Genomic DNA, 15,370 nt, shown 5'->3' on the forward strand with positions numbered 1-15,370 from the left:
GTATTTAACGGAAATAGCGATCAATATTCAGTGGTGATACACACTTTAAAGAATCCGATCATAACCCGTTATCTTCGTATCAAGCCCAAGACTTGGAATAGCTACATATCACTACGAGCGGAGTTCTATGGATGCAGAAAAGGTACGTTTTCTAACTTTAAAGTTCTCGGCAAGCAATAACACAGTTGCGTCAACTAGAATTCATTGAAATTTCCTTGAATTCAGAATTGAATATTGTTGCCTCTCAGTTTCTATATGGGTTTCTCTGCGAGACTTTACCGTAAGGAAAATCCGTTTTATGTCCACAGAACATTTGAAAACTCTGGCGGCTCAATTGACAGTTTTTTTACACTTTGAAAGAATATCAATATTTAATTAGTTATAGAGTTTTATAGAAGGGGTGTATATTAATCGATATTGGAACATATTAGAATGATGTTGCTTAATTGGGTCTTTCTAAGGTTTCACACCTCCGGAAATCAAATGCCGGGATCCCCTTGGTATCGAGAGCGGCAAAATTCCAAGCACCGCCATTGTGGCATCATCACAATACAATCAATATTATGGACCTGACCGCGGCAGACTTCGAACAGAAGGAGAGGGAAGCTATGGAGGAGGCTGGGCTGCCCAATACAAAGATGTTGATCAGTTTCTACAGTTTGACTTGGGTAAGGTTATCAAAGTGACAGCCGTCGCTACTCAAGGTCGATCGGATGCTGACTGGATGGTGACCAGCTACACTCTGGCATACAGTGTTGATGGCGGGTCTTTTACACCTTACGGCGAAGGGGACGGTCAGGCAAGAGATATCTTCCTTCCTCTTTATTATTTGTTAAAAATTAATAATGTAGGGCGGTGTACACGGAATACTCTGTGTGCCGTTCACAGGTTCAAGGGAAACGTCCTGGGAACGAAATTGGCAGGTAACCAGATAGTATCTATTTCAGTCAATGAAGCATAAGATAGCATACTTTTATCTCAGTGGCAAATATCTTTCCCTTTCAATTCGTTAGGTATTTACCGGCAACAATCTTGACAGAAATGAAGCTGTGGGAAAAATTATTGATCCACCCATCATCGCACGCTTTGTACAAATTCGTGTCAGAACTTGGAAAGGACATATCAGCATGCGTGCTGAGTTTTACGGATGCACAGAAGGTTTGTTGAACATGTCGTTGATACACTGACTAGATTTAATTGACCGTCGTAAGACCCTTGCTACTATCGTCTATACTATATCAGGATACCTTGTTTTCATGGCACGTGTTGTCTGCTTTCTATTTACCTAAATATATCCATAGAATCATAGCAAGCGGATTTAAACTTTATCCCACAAAGTTTCCCGACGACAAAGCTACCAGTGTGTCAAGCTCGTGGAACGTTTCATTCAAAATTTCAACAACATTTTGGCTATTACTGTTAGTCTTTTAATCATATATAAGAATTGATGCGGGCCAGAAAGGAGATAAGGCAGAGGAAAAAAGAGCTGTCTGTATAATGAAATGGGAATTGCTTCCAATTGTCCTGCAATATCAGGATATCTTGTTGTTGAAGCTTTGGTTGTTTTTTCCCTCTAAATTGCATTCATATTTTTTTAACTTTATCCCAAAAGGTTTTGCAAAGCCAAAGAAGCCACCAGCGTGTTAAGAAAGCCCTAGGAATGCAAAATGGAAGAATTCCAGACATTTCAAATTTGAATTAAACATAATTATATACATGTAGGTGTAGGTTTTCCCACGCAAGATACCACGCTGTCATGCGTATCGCACTGGTTGTCTGCTTTCTTTTTCCCTCAAGCAATATATCCACATAACTAAGACAGGGTTCTTTCAATTTTTACTCCAAAAGGTTTCCCGACGCCGAAGCCACCAGTGTGTTTAGAGGCCCTCGGAATGCAAAATGGAAGAATTCCAGATTCGGCGATAACGGCCTCGAGTGAATACAATGCTGCATACAAGGCCATGAATGGCAGATTGCATTTCCTGCTTAGATCAGGGAGATATGGAGCGTGGGTAGCGAAAACGAATGACGTCTTCCAGTATCTTCAAATAAATTTTGGTGATTGGACAAAAGTAACTCGGGTTGTCATTCAGGGAAGACAAGATGCCGATCAATGGGTGAAAAGCTTCAGCCTTTCGTATGGCTACGATGCTGTGTTTTTTAAAGATTACAATGAGAACGGGGCAAAAAAGGTAATTGATCGTCATGACAACTGCAGTAGTCAGTACAAAACGATAAATTAGTTTTGAAAGAGCTACATAAATGTGTTCAGCAAAGCTGCTGATTTGATTTACAGACAAGCAAATAGTGAGCGCAATGCTTTTTCTGATGTGTGACTTCATTTCATTGTCTTTCAGATATTTCCAGGAAATAATGATCGGTATACACCTGTCAGTCATGATCTGAAAATACCAATCGTCACTCGCTACATTCGTATCAATCCAGAAACATGGCAATCTCATATTTCTATGAGAGCCGAGTTCTATGGCTGCAGAGAGGGTGAGAATGGCCATCTAATCTTAAGTGCGAGCGCTTTCTATCTCCGTTTGATCTCTTCTGAAGACGCAAATATCCGATATTTGCGTCTTCAGCTGAGATCACCCGTCTTCAGATGAGATCAAACGGGGATAGAAAGCGCTCGCATTTAAAAAGAACGAAGGAAACGTCTTTTCACGTATTTTCGTTAACATGTAGCGCGTACACGCGTATTTGTTTTATAGTAACTGTATGCGATTACTACTTTGCCTATTTAAAGAAGTTTCTACTCCCTTTTCTCCTTTTCCTTCTTAATTTGGGATTCACTGGTCAGGTGCAATACAACAGTAACCAAGAAATTGAAATAAAAAGGCGAACTACAATAAAAAAGATAGTGGAAAACGCTAGTAATTGAGACGTTTTTGGAAGAGAATTTTCAACGTCTTTTGGAATTTTGCTCCCTCCTCTCTGAATCGCAACAATCTGTCTGTTAAATCAGGCTTACGAACGTTGTTTATCAAAAAATTTAAATGCAATCAGTCAACTCTTAAGAATTCATGATGCTGTTAGGACGCTCAGTTGAAAATTATTATGGGAAAGGGAAAAAAAGAACAAATCGACAATTCACAAACGGTCGCATAAGAACGTTAAGCCTGACTTTCTCGTTTTCATGAAAAAAATACGTGTCGTGGGTTACTTAGGACAACTTTTTCATGCCGAATAAACGGTACTTTAAGAAAGTACATTACACATTGTTGGGCTAAACTTTTTTCTTGCACACTAGGGTTTAAACCACCAAAACTGGAATGCCAGTCAGAACTCGGAATGAAGAGTGGAAAAATACCGGACAGTGCTATCACTCCTACTACAATCTATAATCAGTACAGTGGTCCAGAACGTGCCAGACTCGATACGGTGAAGTCAGGGAGCTTCATTGGAGCGTGGATTCCCAAGACCCAAGACATCGGACAATGGATTCAAGTTGATCTTGGAAAAATTACGAAGATCACACGTTTAGCAACTCAGGGGAGACAAGATGCAGCTCAGTGGGTGAAAAGCTATTTCATTAGCTACAGCCTTGAAGGAGGTCCATATCTTCCCTATAATAACAACCAGGTAAATAAACATAAATATCACAGAAAATTGTTTCACAACGAAAAAGTTATCTGCTGTAGATATATAGGAAGAGGTAGAAGTAGTTTGAAAGCTCTCTTTAATTAATTTTATGCTTATGCGACGCGTAAGTGAGCTTTACTTTTCATTTCTTATTAGGTTCTCATTGGTAATACAGATTCGAATACAATCGTTGGGCACATTCTTAATCCACCCTTCGTTGCGCGCTACATTCGAATCCACCCCAAAGAGTACCAAAGTTACATGGCTCTACGATTTGAACTTTATGGATGTACAGAAGGTTAGTGAATGACAATCTCCGCTCCTGTTTGTGAAATCGAAATAAGCAATCATTCTTTGCTTGAAACGCCGCATAACACATACTCTGGGTAACTATGGTATTCGTACCTGCATTATGTACAGCGGGTATTTATGAAAATATTTCCATTCATTTGCATGTGATACGATTGATCAATCTGTTTGAGATTTCCTTGTGATCGGGTTTGCTGATTCCCACTGCTTAGTGTCCTTCCTCAGTTGATAGGTAAAGTCTGCACACGAGCCAATTGGCTCATCAGGCCGACGCTTATCTCCGGGTTCTGTAGCATGAAGCGACTGGGAATATTTCTACTCCCCATGGATATGATGCTAGTCCATCGAAGGACTTCTGGGTAGTGTCTTTTCTCAGAAAATGACTATATTTTGTTTCGCTTGTGTCTTGAAGGATTCACGATCCCACTTGCACATCCCTGTGATGCAGCTCTTGGAATGCAAAGCAACAAGATACCAGACTCCGCTTTAAGGGCATCTACGTCATACAATGTAAATTCCATGGGACCAAAAAACGGTCGATTACATTTTCAGCCATCATCAGGCCAGTACGGAGCTTGGGCTGTCTCCAAAAATAACGAGTTCCAATACTTTGAAGTGAACTTTGGTGATTGGGCTAAGGTTAGGAAGGTTGCGACTCAAGGAAGACAGGATGGAGCGTGGTGGGTAAAGAGCTACAGTCTTAGCTACGGCTATGATGGTGTGTTCTTTGAGGATTACAAGGAAGATAATGGGGTCAAGGTATTTTAGTTTATAGTTTTTTATATTTGTTTTATTGTTTTTTTTTTTATTTTGGCACTTGCTGGCCTGTACAGGCTTTCTTTCAGTATGCTGTAGACACGCCATGCTGTTTTTGCTCTATTTCCTTAATTAATGAATGTAGAAATGAACAGGCAGCATAACAGAGAACAATTCTAAATTCTCATTTACAGAAAAAAAGGAATCATTTAGGCTCAGTCTGCCTGAAGCCTCTGAGATAACCGTTTGCTGAGAGAACTCCTTAGCACATTCTGTAGATATAGACTAAAAATTTCCTCTTTCTTTAAGGTATTTACGGGAAATAGCGATCAATACTCAGTGGTGATACACACTTTGAAGAATCCGATCATAACCCGTTACCTTCGTATCAAGCCCAAGGCTTGGAATAGCTACATATCACTACGAGCAGAGTTCTATGGATGCAGAAAAGGTACCTTTTCTAACTTTTAAAAGTTCTTGGAAATTTCCTTTGATTCAGAATTGAAAATTCCCAAGAACATTGCTGCTGCGCAGTCTGTACGGATTATTTCTAAATGCAATTTCTGACGATTGAGGGGCGAAGAAGTCGGAAATTATTATTCTGACGTCACGTTTGAGAGGCTCGCGGTGCATCATGGAATGCTTAGGGATTATTTAAGAAGAGGTTTATATCAATCAAAATTGGAACATCTTGATTTGCACTTGTTTTATTGGGTCTTTTTTAAGGCTTTACACCTCCGGAAATCAAATGCCGGGATTCACTTGGTATTGAAAGCGGCAACATTCCAAGCTCCGCCATTGTGGCATCATCACAGTACAATCAATATTATGGACCTGACCGCGGCAGACTTCGAACAGAAGGAGAGGGAAGCTATGGAGGAGGCTGGGCTGCCCAATACAAAGATGTTGATCAGTTTCTACAGTTTGACTTGGGTAAGGTTACCAAAGTGACAGCCATCGCTACTCAAGGTCGATCGGATGCTGACTGGATGGTGACCAGCTACACTCTGGCATACAGTGTTGATGGCGGGTCTTTTACACCTTACGGCGAAGGGGACGGTCAGGCAAGCGATATTTTCCTTCTCTGTTTTGTTTTATAAGTTAAGTAATAAGTAATTGTCATTTCGATTAGCCAAACTTCTGTAGTATATATAGAAGCATCATTGGGCAAAAATACTGACAAGTCGTATTAGCAGATTAGGTCATACTTTGAGCGAATGGATCACCCCTTGGCTTGTTAAAACCTTTGTTGCGTCTTGGCCTGACCCATATTTTGAGGTTATTTTAAAGGATGGCAGGTGGTAGGTTACAAAGGAGCTGGTAGAGGAAAATATGATCATATTTGAAAAGTTTAAGGCAGTACTGAAGAGCTCGCCATTATACAGGAGAATTTGCTTCTGGGGAATAATTTTTGGGGCCCTGACACTTTCGGAGACGGGATAATTTTCCCGCCCACGAAAATTGTCGTGTGATGAAACAGCTATAACACTGTCCTAGTTATCTTCCAACTGAAAAAAAAAAGTTCTTCCGAGAGGTTTCCTTGATCAGAGGGTATATTTTTTTTCTATAAATTATGTGATATATCTATCACGTAAATGTTTGATACGTAGCCAGATCATTCTAAGTTAAAAAAGTATTCTCAATGTTGGATGTCATTACTTGGTATTTTGTTAGGTATTTACCGGCAACAACCTTGGCAGAAATGAGCCCGTTGGTAACATTATCGATCCACCCATCATCGCACGCTTTGTGCAAATTCGTGTGAAAACCTGGAAAGGACATATCAGCATGCGTGCTGAGTTTTATGGATGCACAGAAGGTTTGTTGGCACCTATATAGATCGTCGAAGGTTTCAATAACATTTTGGCTATTACTGTGTGTTATTTGATCATATAAGCAATTATGCGAGCCAGAAACGAGATAAGGCACAGGAAAAGAGAGACGACTCAGCGGTGTGATCCAATGGGAATTGCTTCCAATTGTCCATGCAAGAACTAGCAACCCAACAACACATCAAGAATGCACGATCAGTTATAAAGAAAACCCTCAAGAATCAATATTTACAAAAATGGCTCGAAACCCAGAATAGGTCATTAACAAGTTCAAGAGAGAAATTTACACAAAAGGAAGTTAAAAATAATTATCAGTTTGAAAACTACTTGACGTTAATTACAAAGCAAGCCCACAGAATTAGCCTGACAAGGCTTAGATTAGGATGTCATGCATTACGAATACAAAATGGCAAATATGAAAATAGAGGAGCATTAATCCCAGTAGAAGAGCGAGCATGTTTAGCATGCAAAGAAAATTGCATAGAACATGCATTGTTGGGGTATAGCACTTTAAGACGTGAGCTGCACTCATATTTTGAACGCACATACTTGTTACACCAGTTTAAGTGATAACGAGAAGACCAAGTATTTGCTTAGAGCAGACAATAAGGCTACATCTAAAATAATAAGTAAATATATTCATTTAATGTTTCAAAAAAGGAAAATAGATTCTCAATTCACAAATGTAATAAGCGCTTTGAATTTTCCAATTAATTGTATAGAGATATGGCAAATTTTATTTTGTATTTTTTTTTTTAACGTTCAAACCTTTAGTGTAACTAGACCAATACCTCCCTTTGGAGAGTAAGGCGCAATAAAGATATACCATTACTTAACTATGCTATTACTATATCAGGATACCTTGTTACCGAAGCGTTGGTTGTATGTTTTGCTCCCCTTGATTACATAAATATTTTTATAATTTTTTATCCCAAAAGGTTTCCCAAAGCCAAAGCCACCAATGTGTTTAGAGGCCCTCGGAATGCAAAATGGAAGAATTCCAGATTCGGCGATAACGGCCTCGAGTGAAAACAATGCTGCATACAAGGCCATAAATGGCAGATTGCATTTCCTGCTTAGATCAGGGAGATATGGAGCGTGGGCAGCGAAAACGAATGACGTCTTCCAGTATCTTCAAGTAAATTTTGGTGATTGGACAAAAGTAACTCGAGTTGCTATTCAAGGAAGACAAGACGCCGATCAATGGGTGAAAAGCTTCAGCCTTTCGTATGGCTACGATGCCGTGTTTTTCAAAGATTATAAAGAGGATGGTGTAAAAAAGGTAATTCAGCTGTTTACTACCTACTACATTTGAAATTTGCGGTATTAGTTAGAGCAACAAATTGTTACGTCCACACTACGTCGGAGAAATTTGAAAACGCAGCTTTATTTCTATGGCAAGGCCCTGCCGTTCACACTAATGCGTTACGAAAAGGGAGCTTTTCGAAGACGCTCTTCAAACCACAGAAACTTGAAAACGCCGGCCTTGCATTATTGTGTGGATGGAAAATATTTTGAAAACCGAGCTTTTCAAACACGATGGCGTCACGATAATCATGTGATTTCTCTGCCCTCATTTTCTTCAAACACAAATCCAAAATGACCGGGTACGTGTTGCGTCTTTTACTTTCTCCGGCGTAGTGTGGACGGAAACATTTGATGCGTTTTTAGAATGAAAACATCGTTTTCAAATTTCACCAACGTAGTGCAGACGGGGCGTTAAACTTTACCGTCGTTTTCAAAGTATCGTCAGTCTCCTTGATAGCGGCGCGGTTTTACGAGTCTCAAAACAGAAGAGCTTTTTCTCATTCATACTTTACAAGAAAGACCCCATTGATAATTCAGACCAATTACATTGAAAGATTTGGGACAACGTGCAGCTGGAAGCTCCGAAAACTAACATACCAAAAGCAATAACTGACAGGTGTCTAAGATAACCACAATGATTTGACTCATATGCAAACTTGCCAACTTGAGTGAGTCATAATTTTTAAATAAGGTAGTGTTAGTGAATAAGGACCGAAAGAAATCATTTACTGCAATCTTTTAAAGGTTTGTTAATTTCCCTGTTCATCCTCCTTAGAGCAAAATACATCGCATAATACCAATATTTCAAATTGCTACCAACATGACAAACTAAGCCTTGAGATGGTTTTCATATGGTAACTAACATGTTTACAGGAGAGCCGCGAGTAACAGTGAGTAACATGCCCTCATTAATGCGTCGACGTGGCATTATTTTATTTTCTTTTTAGATATTTCCCGGAAATAATGATCGATATAAACCTGTCACTCTCGATCTGGAAACGCCCATCATTACTCGCTACATTCGTATTCATCCAGAAACGTGGCAGTCTCATATTTCAATGAGAGCTGAGCTCTATGGTTGCAGAAAAGGTGAGAATAGCGAATTCATCTCAGCAAAAATGCGGATGACTTTGTATATATTAAGTGACTTGATTAAAGAGTGACCATCGCCAAGTATGCCTGACAATTCATTCGTGGTAGCTTTTCGGATCCACCGCTTTGATTAAATATGATTGTACTTTTTTAACAAAATGCTCGCCAAGTTTGAAGAAAAAGTTGTAAAAGTCTGTTTGCAGTAATTTTTTTGGTATCTCCATCTGAATTTAAATTGCCTATGCTAATGAAGCAAATCATTGGAAACAAAGATTCCCTTTTGATCATGAGCTTATTTTTTTCGATGAATGTTTTTACATATGTGCCAGGATTTGATCCACCAAAACTGAAATGCCAGTCAGAACTTGGAGTAAAAAGTGGAAAAATCCCAGACAGTGCTATTACTGCTACCACAATCTATAATCAGTACACTGGTCCAGAACGCGCCAGACTTGATACGGTGAAGTCAGGGAGCTTCATAGGAGCGTGGGTTCCCAGGACACAGGACATTGGACAGTGGATTCAAGTTGATCTTGGAAAAATTACGAAGATCACACGTTTAGCAACTCAGGGGAGACAAGATGCAGCTCAGTGGGTGAAAAGCTATTCCATCAGCTACAGCGTCATTGGAGGTCCATTCCTTCCTTACAATGACAACCAGGTGAATACTTGATGAATTTATTTGATAGTGACAAAGGAAATATGAAAATAAAGTTAATGACTGCTCAAAGAAACAGTTACATCTTTAATGTATTCAGTCAAAGAGATTATTATGCAAGCCGCATTTAGTTTATTGTTACCCGTTAACTATACTAATAGTGATGCTTCTGTGAGTTTTAGTTTAATTTAATTTCTTGTTAGGTTCTCTTTGGGAATAAAGACTCGAATACAATCGTTGGACACATTCTCAATCCAGAAATCATTGCGCGGTACATACGAATCCACCCCAAAGAGTACAAAAGCTACATGGCTCTACGATTTGAACTTTTCGGATGCACAGAAGGTTGGTAAAAGACTTTTTTCACCTCTGTTGTTAACTCCGAATCGACAATCACCATTGACTTGAATCCTGACGCTTTATTAAGGCAGTATAATAACCAATCTAAAAATGTTTTGATTTATCGTGTATTTGCTATTGTTTTTAACTTTTTCTGAGATTTCCATAAATAATTATAAAACTATAACTGGGATAATCAATCATGCGTTTTGTGTTAAACCAGTCACCTGTAAAAATAGCCGACAAAAATAGCTAATATTATTTTTTAAAAAAGTCTGTGAAGCCAAACTGCTCATGTTAATGGAAATTGAGCTATATATTAGTGTTAGCAATAATCATTATAAATCAATCTTCGGTTCCTGGTCATACGCAAGGCTAAGAGGTCTGTAATATGACGGTCACGATGCTTAGGAGACGCAATATGACGTAAACAATCGAAAAAATATCATTTTGATTTACATTATAGAGCCAGCTAAAAAATCTTTTAACGACAAACGTTGCGTCAAAATATCTTAATGATAACGTAACTGAGGGCAAGAATTGATTTCCAGTTCCTATCACAAGTAAAAGTTTGGAAAGGAAATTGCCTAAACATGTAGTAGTTTTTTGATTTTATTAGTGCATATCATAATCAGGGGTGTTTATTTTAACAAGAACTTGTATTAGAGATGTTTTAAAGTATATTAAGGGTTTTTAAGTAGTTATATTTTCTTAAACATTGTAATGCGCAGCTGGAAATGTTATATTTATATCTTCGCAATTTAAGCTTATTATTATTGTTATTATTATTTTTAGTATTGTTATTATTATTATTATTATTATTATTAGTTGCGGATACATAGATTAAGCCTCCTAAATTTGCGTTGCAGGCTTCCTTATTCCCCCAGTGCCCCCTTGCCAGATTCAACTGGGAATGCAAAACGACAAACTACCAAATTCAGCCTTATCAGCGTCCTCACAGTATAATAGTGATACTGGGCCTGAAAATGCCAGGCTTCACTTCTATGCGGAAAGTGGCCGCCGGGGAGCCTGGGTAGCACAGAAGCAAAACCACTATCAGTGGCTTCAGGTTGACTTTGGGGTCGAGACAATGATCACACGAATCGCCACCCAAGGTCGACAAGACTATGGATACCAATGGGTTAAGGAATACACACTTAGATACAGCGCTGATGGATCTTACTTTAAACATTACCAACCATCTGGATATACCAAGGTGACTTTTTGTAATAGTAGATTTGCACGATATCGTCATTAGCTGTCATTTGACTACAACTATCAGAATTCCCTTGGTTTTTTTCTTTGTTATTTAAATTTTGAAGCCCCAGTAGAGTTTAAATAACAATTGCCCTCATTAGCATAAGAAACAGAAAAAGTGAATAAAATGACACCTTCATGCAAATCGCCTTTTGACACAAGGTAGCGATGGTAGGGACAAGCCATTTACACTATTTACAAGTGAGAATGAGATCAGACTCCAAGATTCTAAAGTGCGTCGTGCAGATGCTCTCTGTCTTTTTCATCTCATTTTCTGCACCTGAACTCAGATGGAAAATATGAAAAGATTTTACAAGAACAGCCAGAACTTTACTGGACAGAGAATTACTGAAATATTACACTAACGGCTTAAAACTGTAGAAGAGCTCATAAGAAAGAGAGAACAGAAAAAAGGGCGTGGATGGGCCAAATTCGGTGTATGACATTTGCAGACTGCAGACTTTCTGACTCATTTACCGAGAGCTGACCGTAAACAGGCTATAAACCAGAGTGCTATTTTGGTCCAGATGTAGTTTGCAGTTTGCATTCTGCAGTCTCCAAATGTCATACACCAGGCAAAATTAGAGAAACTTGAAAAACGTCAGTCCGATTTTTTTTCAAATCTGCGTCAATTTGTATCTGAACGTGTTATTATCAGAGAATATCCTCCTTTGATATGTGGTCAGAATTTTGCCAATAAAAGACTACTACTCGACCACTTTGACGTTCAGAACTCATAGTTAATAAAAAATGAAGTGAGTTATCTGAAACGCCGTGACCTAGCCCTTTTAACACTGAAGAAACCAATAGTATAGTGCAATTATCTCTATCATTGCGTAACACTAGTAAACTTATTGCTTTTTATAAAGACATTTGAGGGAAATAACGACCGCTATACCGTTGTCAGCCATAACTTGATCCCACCAATCAGAGCCAGGTATTTGAGAATCATTCCAGAGGAATGGAAAAGTAACATTGCGTTGAGGGCAGAATTTTACGGCTGCAAGACAAGTAAGATCTTGTTTTATCGCTTTGTATTCGTTACTTTACCCAAATAGCATCACTATAGCAGCCGTAAGGAAGCACAACAACCATAGTTTGTTCACTGTCGTAAGCACGCTGACAAAACTTCTAGTGCAATGACAAGTTCTAGTCATGCCTCATCATCATCATCATCATCGTCATCATCGTCATCATCGTCATCATCATCAATCCTCTCCGTCCGGTAAAACACAAAAGGCTTCCATGGCCTACCTTGTGCTGAGCTTTTGGGTGAAACACTTACTGTACGTGAAGTGAAATTTCCTCTTTACTGTCTAAGTTAGAGCTTACTGGTAAACTGTTTGGGGAGAATGAAAAGAGTAGGAGGCGGGAAGGCGAGTAGCATCCAAACCAACCTTGTAGAGCAGCAAAATAAAAGCTCAAATAGGACAACTTGTGGTTAATGACTTTGTTATACGAGTGTGTACCTAAGGGTGTGCAATGGTTTATTTTGCTTACAGGCGATGGTGGCTATACAGCGTGGACCACCTGGTCCCAGTGTTCCGTATCTTGTGGAGATGGGCGTCGTAGTCGTACACGGTCTTGCACCAATCCCCCACCGAGCCCTGGTGGAAATAATTGCTCGCAACTGGGACCTGAGAAAGAGACTGAGAAATGCAATATTGAAGTCTGTCCAGGTAAGATCATAAGGCGACGATGGGCTAAGCATCCAAAACAAACCTAGCAGAGAATCACAACAAAAACTCAAACGGGAACAATTGTACTGTTATTTATTAATAACATGATTACACGCATGCAAGTGTGTACTTAAGGGCGTGCAATGATTTATTTTGTTGTAGGCAATGGTGGCTTTTTAATGTGGACTGCCTGGTCCGAGTGTTCCGTATCTTGTAGAGATGGGCGTCGTATCCGCACACGGTCTTGCACCAATCCCCCAATAAGCCCTGGTGGAAATAATTGCGTACAACTAGGACTTATTTCCTGTTGAAAATACGAAACTTAAAGACCTCAGGAATAAATTTGTTGTCTAATCACTCTGCAGTGAAACGAAAACAAAATAATTTCTAACTTAGACTAAGTAAGAAAATATCAATCATATAGGAGGGGACATCTCGTTTATTGATCAGACATAAATTGCCCTTGGATAGTTTTTAACACAATAAACGTAGTAAACAAAAACACGGAAATTTACTAGAAAAAAAATTCCAAAACGAAACGATCAAAAACGGAGATGCCGTCGAAGTGACAACTCCTAACGGACAAACTCCTTAAATATTAACTTCTTAGCATAATTACGTAACCTGCATACCAACGAATCTACATACCAGCACAAAACTATCTTGCAATAACAACGTGAAAAATTATATCTACCACCCACTATGACTGATCCATGCAAACTGCTGTAGACCAAGGAACGTTTGAATGCATCACTTTTAATATCAATATTTTGAGCAAGCTCCTTTCGTAATGGGCATTTATAGTATGTAAAATGAACGAATTTTAGCCCTTTACAGTCCTTACCCAGGCTAAAACGTTGATCTGAATCCTTGATAGTGGGATTTCGTGGTTTGATGAAATGGTATATGGTTAACGGGATTCCCTATTTTTTCCGTCATCGATCTTATAACTGATAAGAAATACTTTCATCTTGATCACTTCCTTCATTTTCAGTGGACGGAGGTTATGGCCCGTGGCAAGAGTGGAGCGAGTGTTCTAAAACTTGCGGAAGGAAACCAGGCACAAAGAGACGTGTTAGATTGTGCAACGATCCCGAACCACAGAATGGCGGTAAAAATTGCTCAAGCTTAGGGAATGACAGCGAAACCGTACCATGCAAACCGAAATCAAAAAGATGTCCCGGTAAGTATGGACAAAAAAACACCAAGATTGTTTATTCTTGTACAAGCTTAATACTCATTTGCATTAGTCTGCAATCTTAATGTGGATAGCCGGTGAATACAAAACACACTTTACTCTTATGGAGTCTTTTTCATCCAGGATAATTATGGCTCTTGTGATAGCACTAGTGGAGTAACAATTTTAGAACTCAAGTCTTAAATTATTCTTAAATTTAGTGGATGGTGGGTATGGAAAGTGGGGCAAATGGAGCAAATGTACCAAGGCTTGTGGAGGTGGAACACAGAAAAGGTCCCGTATATGTAACAGACCTGTACCAGGAGGAGGCGGCAAAGACTGTGATGTACTGGGACCAAGTCAGGAAACCCAGGAATGTAACATACAGAGCTGTGGAAGTAAGTGAAATTATTTTTCAGTAAACGAGGGCGATTTAATGGAAAAACAAGTTTCATCGCTATATCTACCTTTGCGGTGAATTGTTCGTTTCTTTTCATTGAAAGTATTACTCTTCGACTCCTTTTTAACTTTCAATTCTCTCCCTTTACGTTCATTTTTGTTGCTTTAGAATTCCTCCTTTGCTTGTCTTTTGACATGTGCCCTGATGGGTCATAAACCCTTCCTTGTATTGATTGCCAGAATATGTGTCTGCTCTCTCAAGATAAGACTACCCAATAAGTCCGGCCCGGCTCAAAATGTCCCTTGACAAGCAATGCACACAGCCAAAAGAGGGTTTAAGCTTCAACTAAAAGTGTTTTTCTTATCTAACCAATAGATATCTGGAAGCCAATCGGGTGTTATTAATTAGATGACATCACTTTTGTCTGGCCATAAAAAAATTCCTTTGTCTCTTGACGTGGGCTAGTAACCCTTCGTTATTCGAGTGACCCAGAGCAGGTGTCTACTCGCTCAAGATAAAACCAGTCAATACCTCCAACATGTCTGAAAATTTCCCCAGACAAGCATTGCGTGTAGAATAAAGTTAAACTTATATGTTTTCCTTATTGAACCATCAGGTCTCTGGAAGCCAGTCGGGTGCTATAAGATGATATCCAGGGCGCTTGATAGAGTCCTTGTAAGAGGTGGAAACATACCTTCCAATAGCAAGAGATTCCAAGCCTGCGTGGAAAGAGCGGATGAAAAAGGAATCACTTTGTTTGGTATGGACGAAAAGAGGTGCTGGACCAGTGATGACGCTGAGCAATCGTACGACAGATTTGAACCATCGGGGGATTGCAAGAAAAAGAATGGCAAAGCTAGTGGCTTCACGGAATCACTCACCGTATTTGTATATCAGAAAGATAACCAAGGTGGGATGTTTTATTCAACTCAAAAGATGTTTTATTCAACTCGATCAAAAGATGACAAGCAA

At 39.2% G+C, this 15,370-nt stretch overlaps 1 protein-coding gene across 1 annotated transcript in view; it reads left to right on the top strand.

Annotated features, from left to right (window-relative positions):
• Positions 1 to 15,370, top strand: part of LOC145489522 (uncharacterized) — a 37,217-nt gene that overhangs the window by 1,795 nt on the left and 20,052 nt on the right. The window contains exons 4-26 of the mRNA XM_081468504.1: positions 1 to 142; positions 462 to 799; positions 1,014 to 1,158; positions 1,849 to 2,192; positions 2,358 to 2,499; positions 3,134 to 3,591; positions 3,748 to 3,889; positions 4,313 to 4,659; positions 4,966 to 5,107; positions 5,383 to 5,715; positions 5,815 to 5,839; positions 6,357 to 6,475; positions 7,427 to 7,770; positions 8,744 to 8,885; positions 9,218 to 9,549; positions 9,750 to 9,891; positions 10,755 to 11,101; positions 12,012 to 12,153; positions 12,645 to 12,821; positions 12,984 to 13,091; positions 13,816 to 13,932; positions 14,220 to 14,396; positions 15,015 to 15,308. Of these exons, the coding sequence (XP_081324630.1) occupies positions 1 to 142; positions 462 to 799; positions 1,014 to 1,158; positions 1,849 to 2,192; positions 2,358 to 2,499; positions 3,134 to 3,591; positions 3,748 to 3,889; positions 4,313 to 4,659; positions 4,966 to 5,107; positions 5,383 to 5,715; positions 5,815 to 5,839; positions 6,357 to 6,475; positions 7,427 to 7,770; positions 8,744 to 8,885; positions 9,218 to 9,549; positions 9,750 to 9,891; positions 10,755 to 11,101; positions 12,012 to 12,153; positions 12,645 to 12,821; positions 12,984 to 13,091; positions 13,816 to 13,932; positions 14,220 to 14,396; positions 15,015 to 15,308 (4,999 nt within the window). The remainder of the gene's footprint in view (positions 143 to 461; positions 800 to 1,013; positions 1,159 to 1,848; positions 2,193 to 2,357; positions 2,500 to 3,133; positions 3,592 to 3,747; positions 3,890 to 4,312; positions 4,660 to 4,965; positions 5,108 to 5,382; positions 5,716 to 5,814; positions 5,840 to 6,356; positions 6,476 to 7,426; positions 7,771 to 8,743; positions 8,886 to 9,217; positions 9,550 to 9,749; positions 9,892 to 10,754; positions 11,102 to 12,011; positions 12,154 to 12,644; positions 12,822 to 12,983; positions 13,092 to 13,815; positions 13,933 to 14,219; positions 14,397 to 15,014; positions 15,309 to 15,370) is intronic.

The sequence above is a fragment of the Orbicella franksi genome, chromosome 6 (genome assembly GCF_964199315.1).
Source record: "Orbicella franksi chromosome 6, jaOrbFran1.1, whole genome shotgun sequence".
Taxonomy (NCBI): Eukaryota; Metazoa; Cnidaria; class Anthozoa; order Scleractinia; family Merulinidae; genus Orbicella; species Orbicella franksi.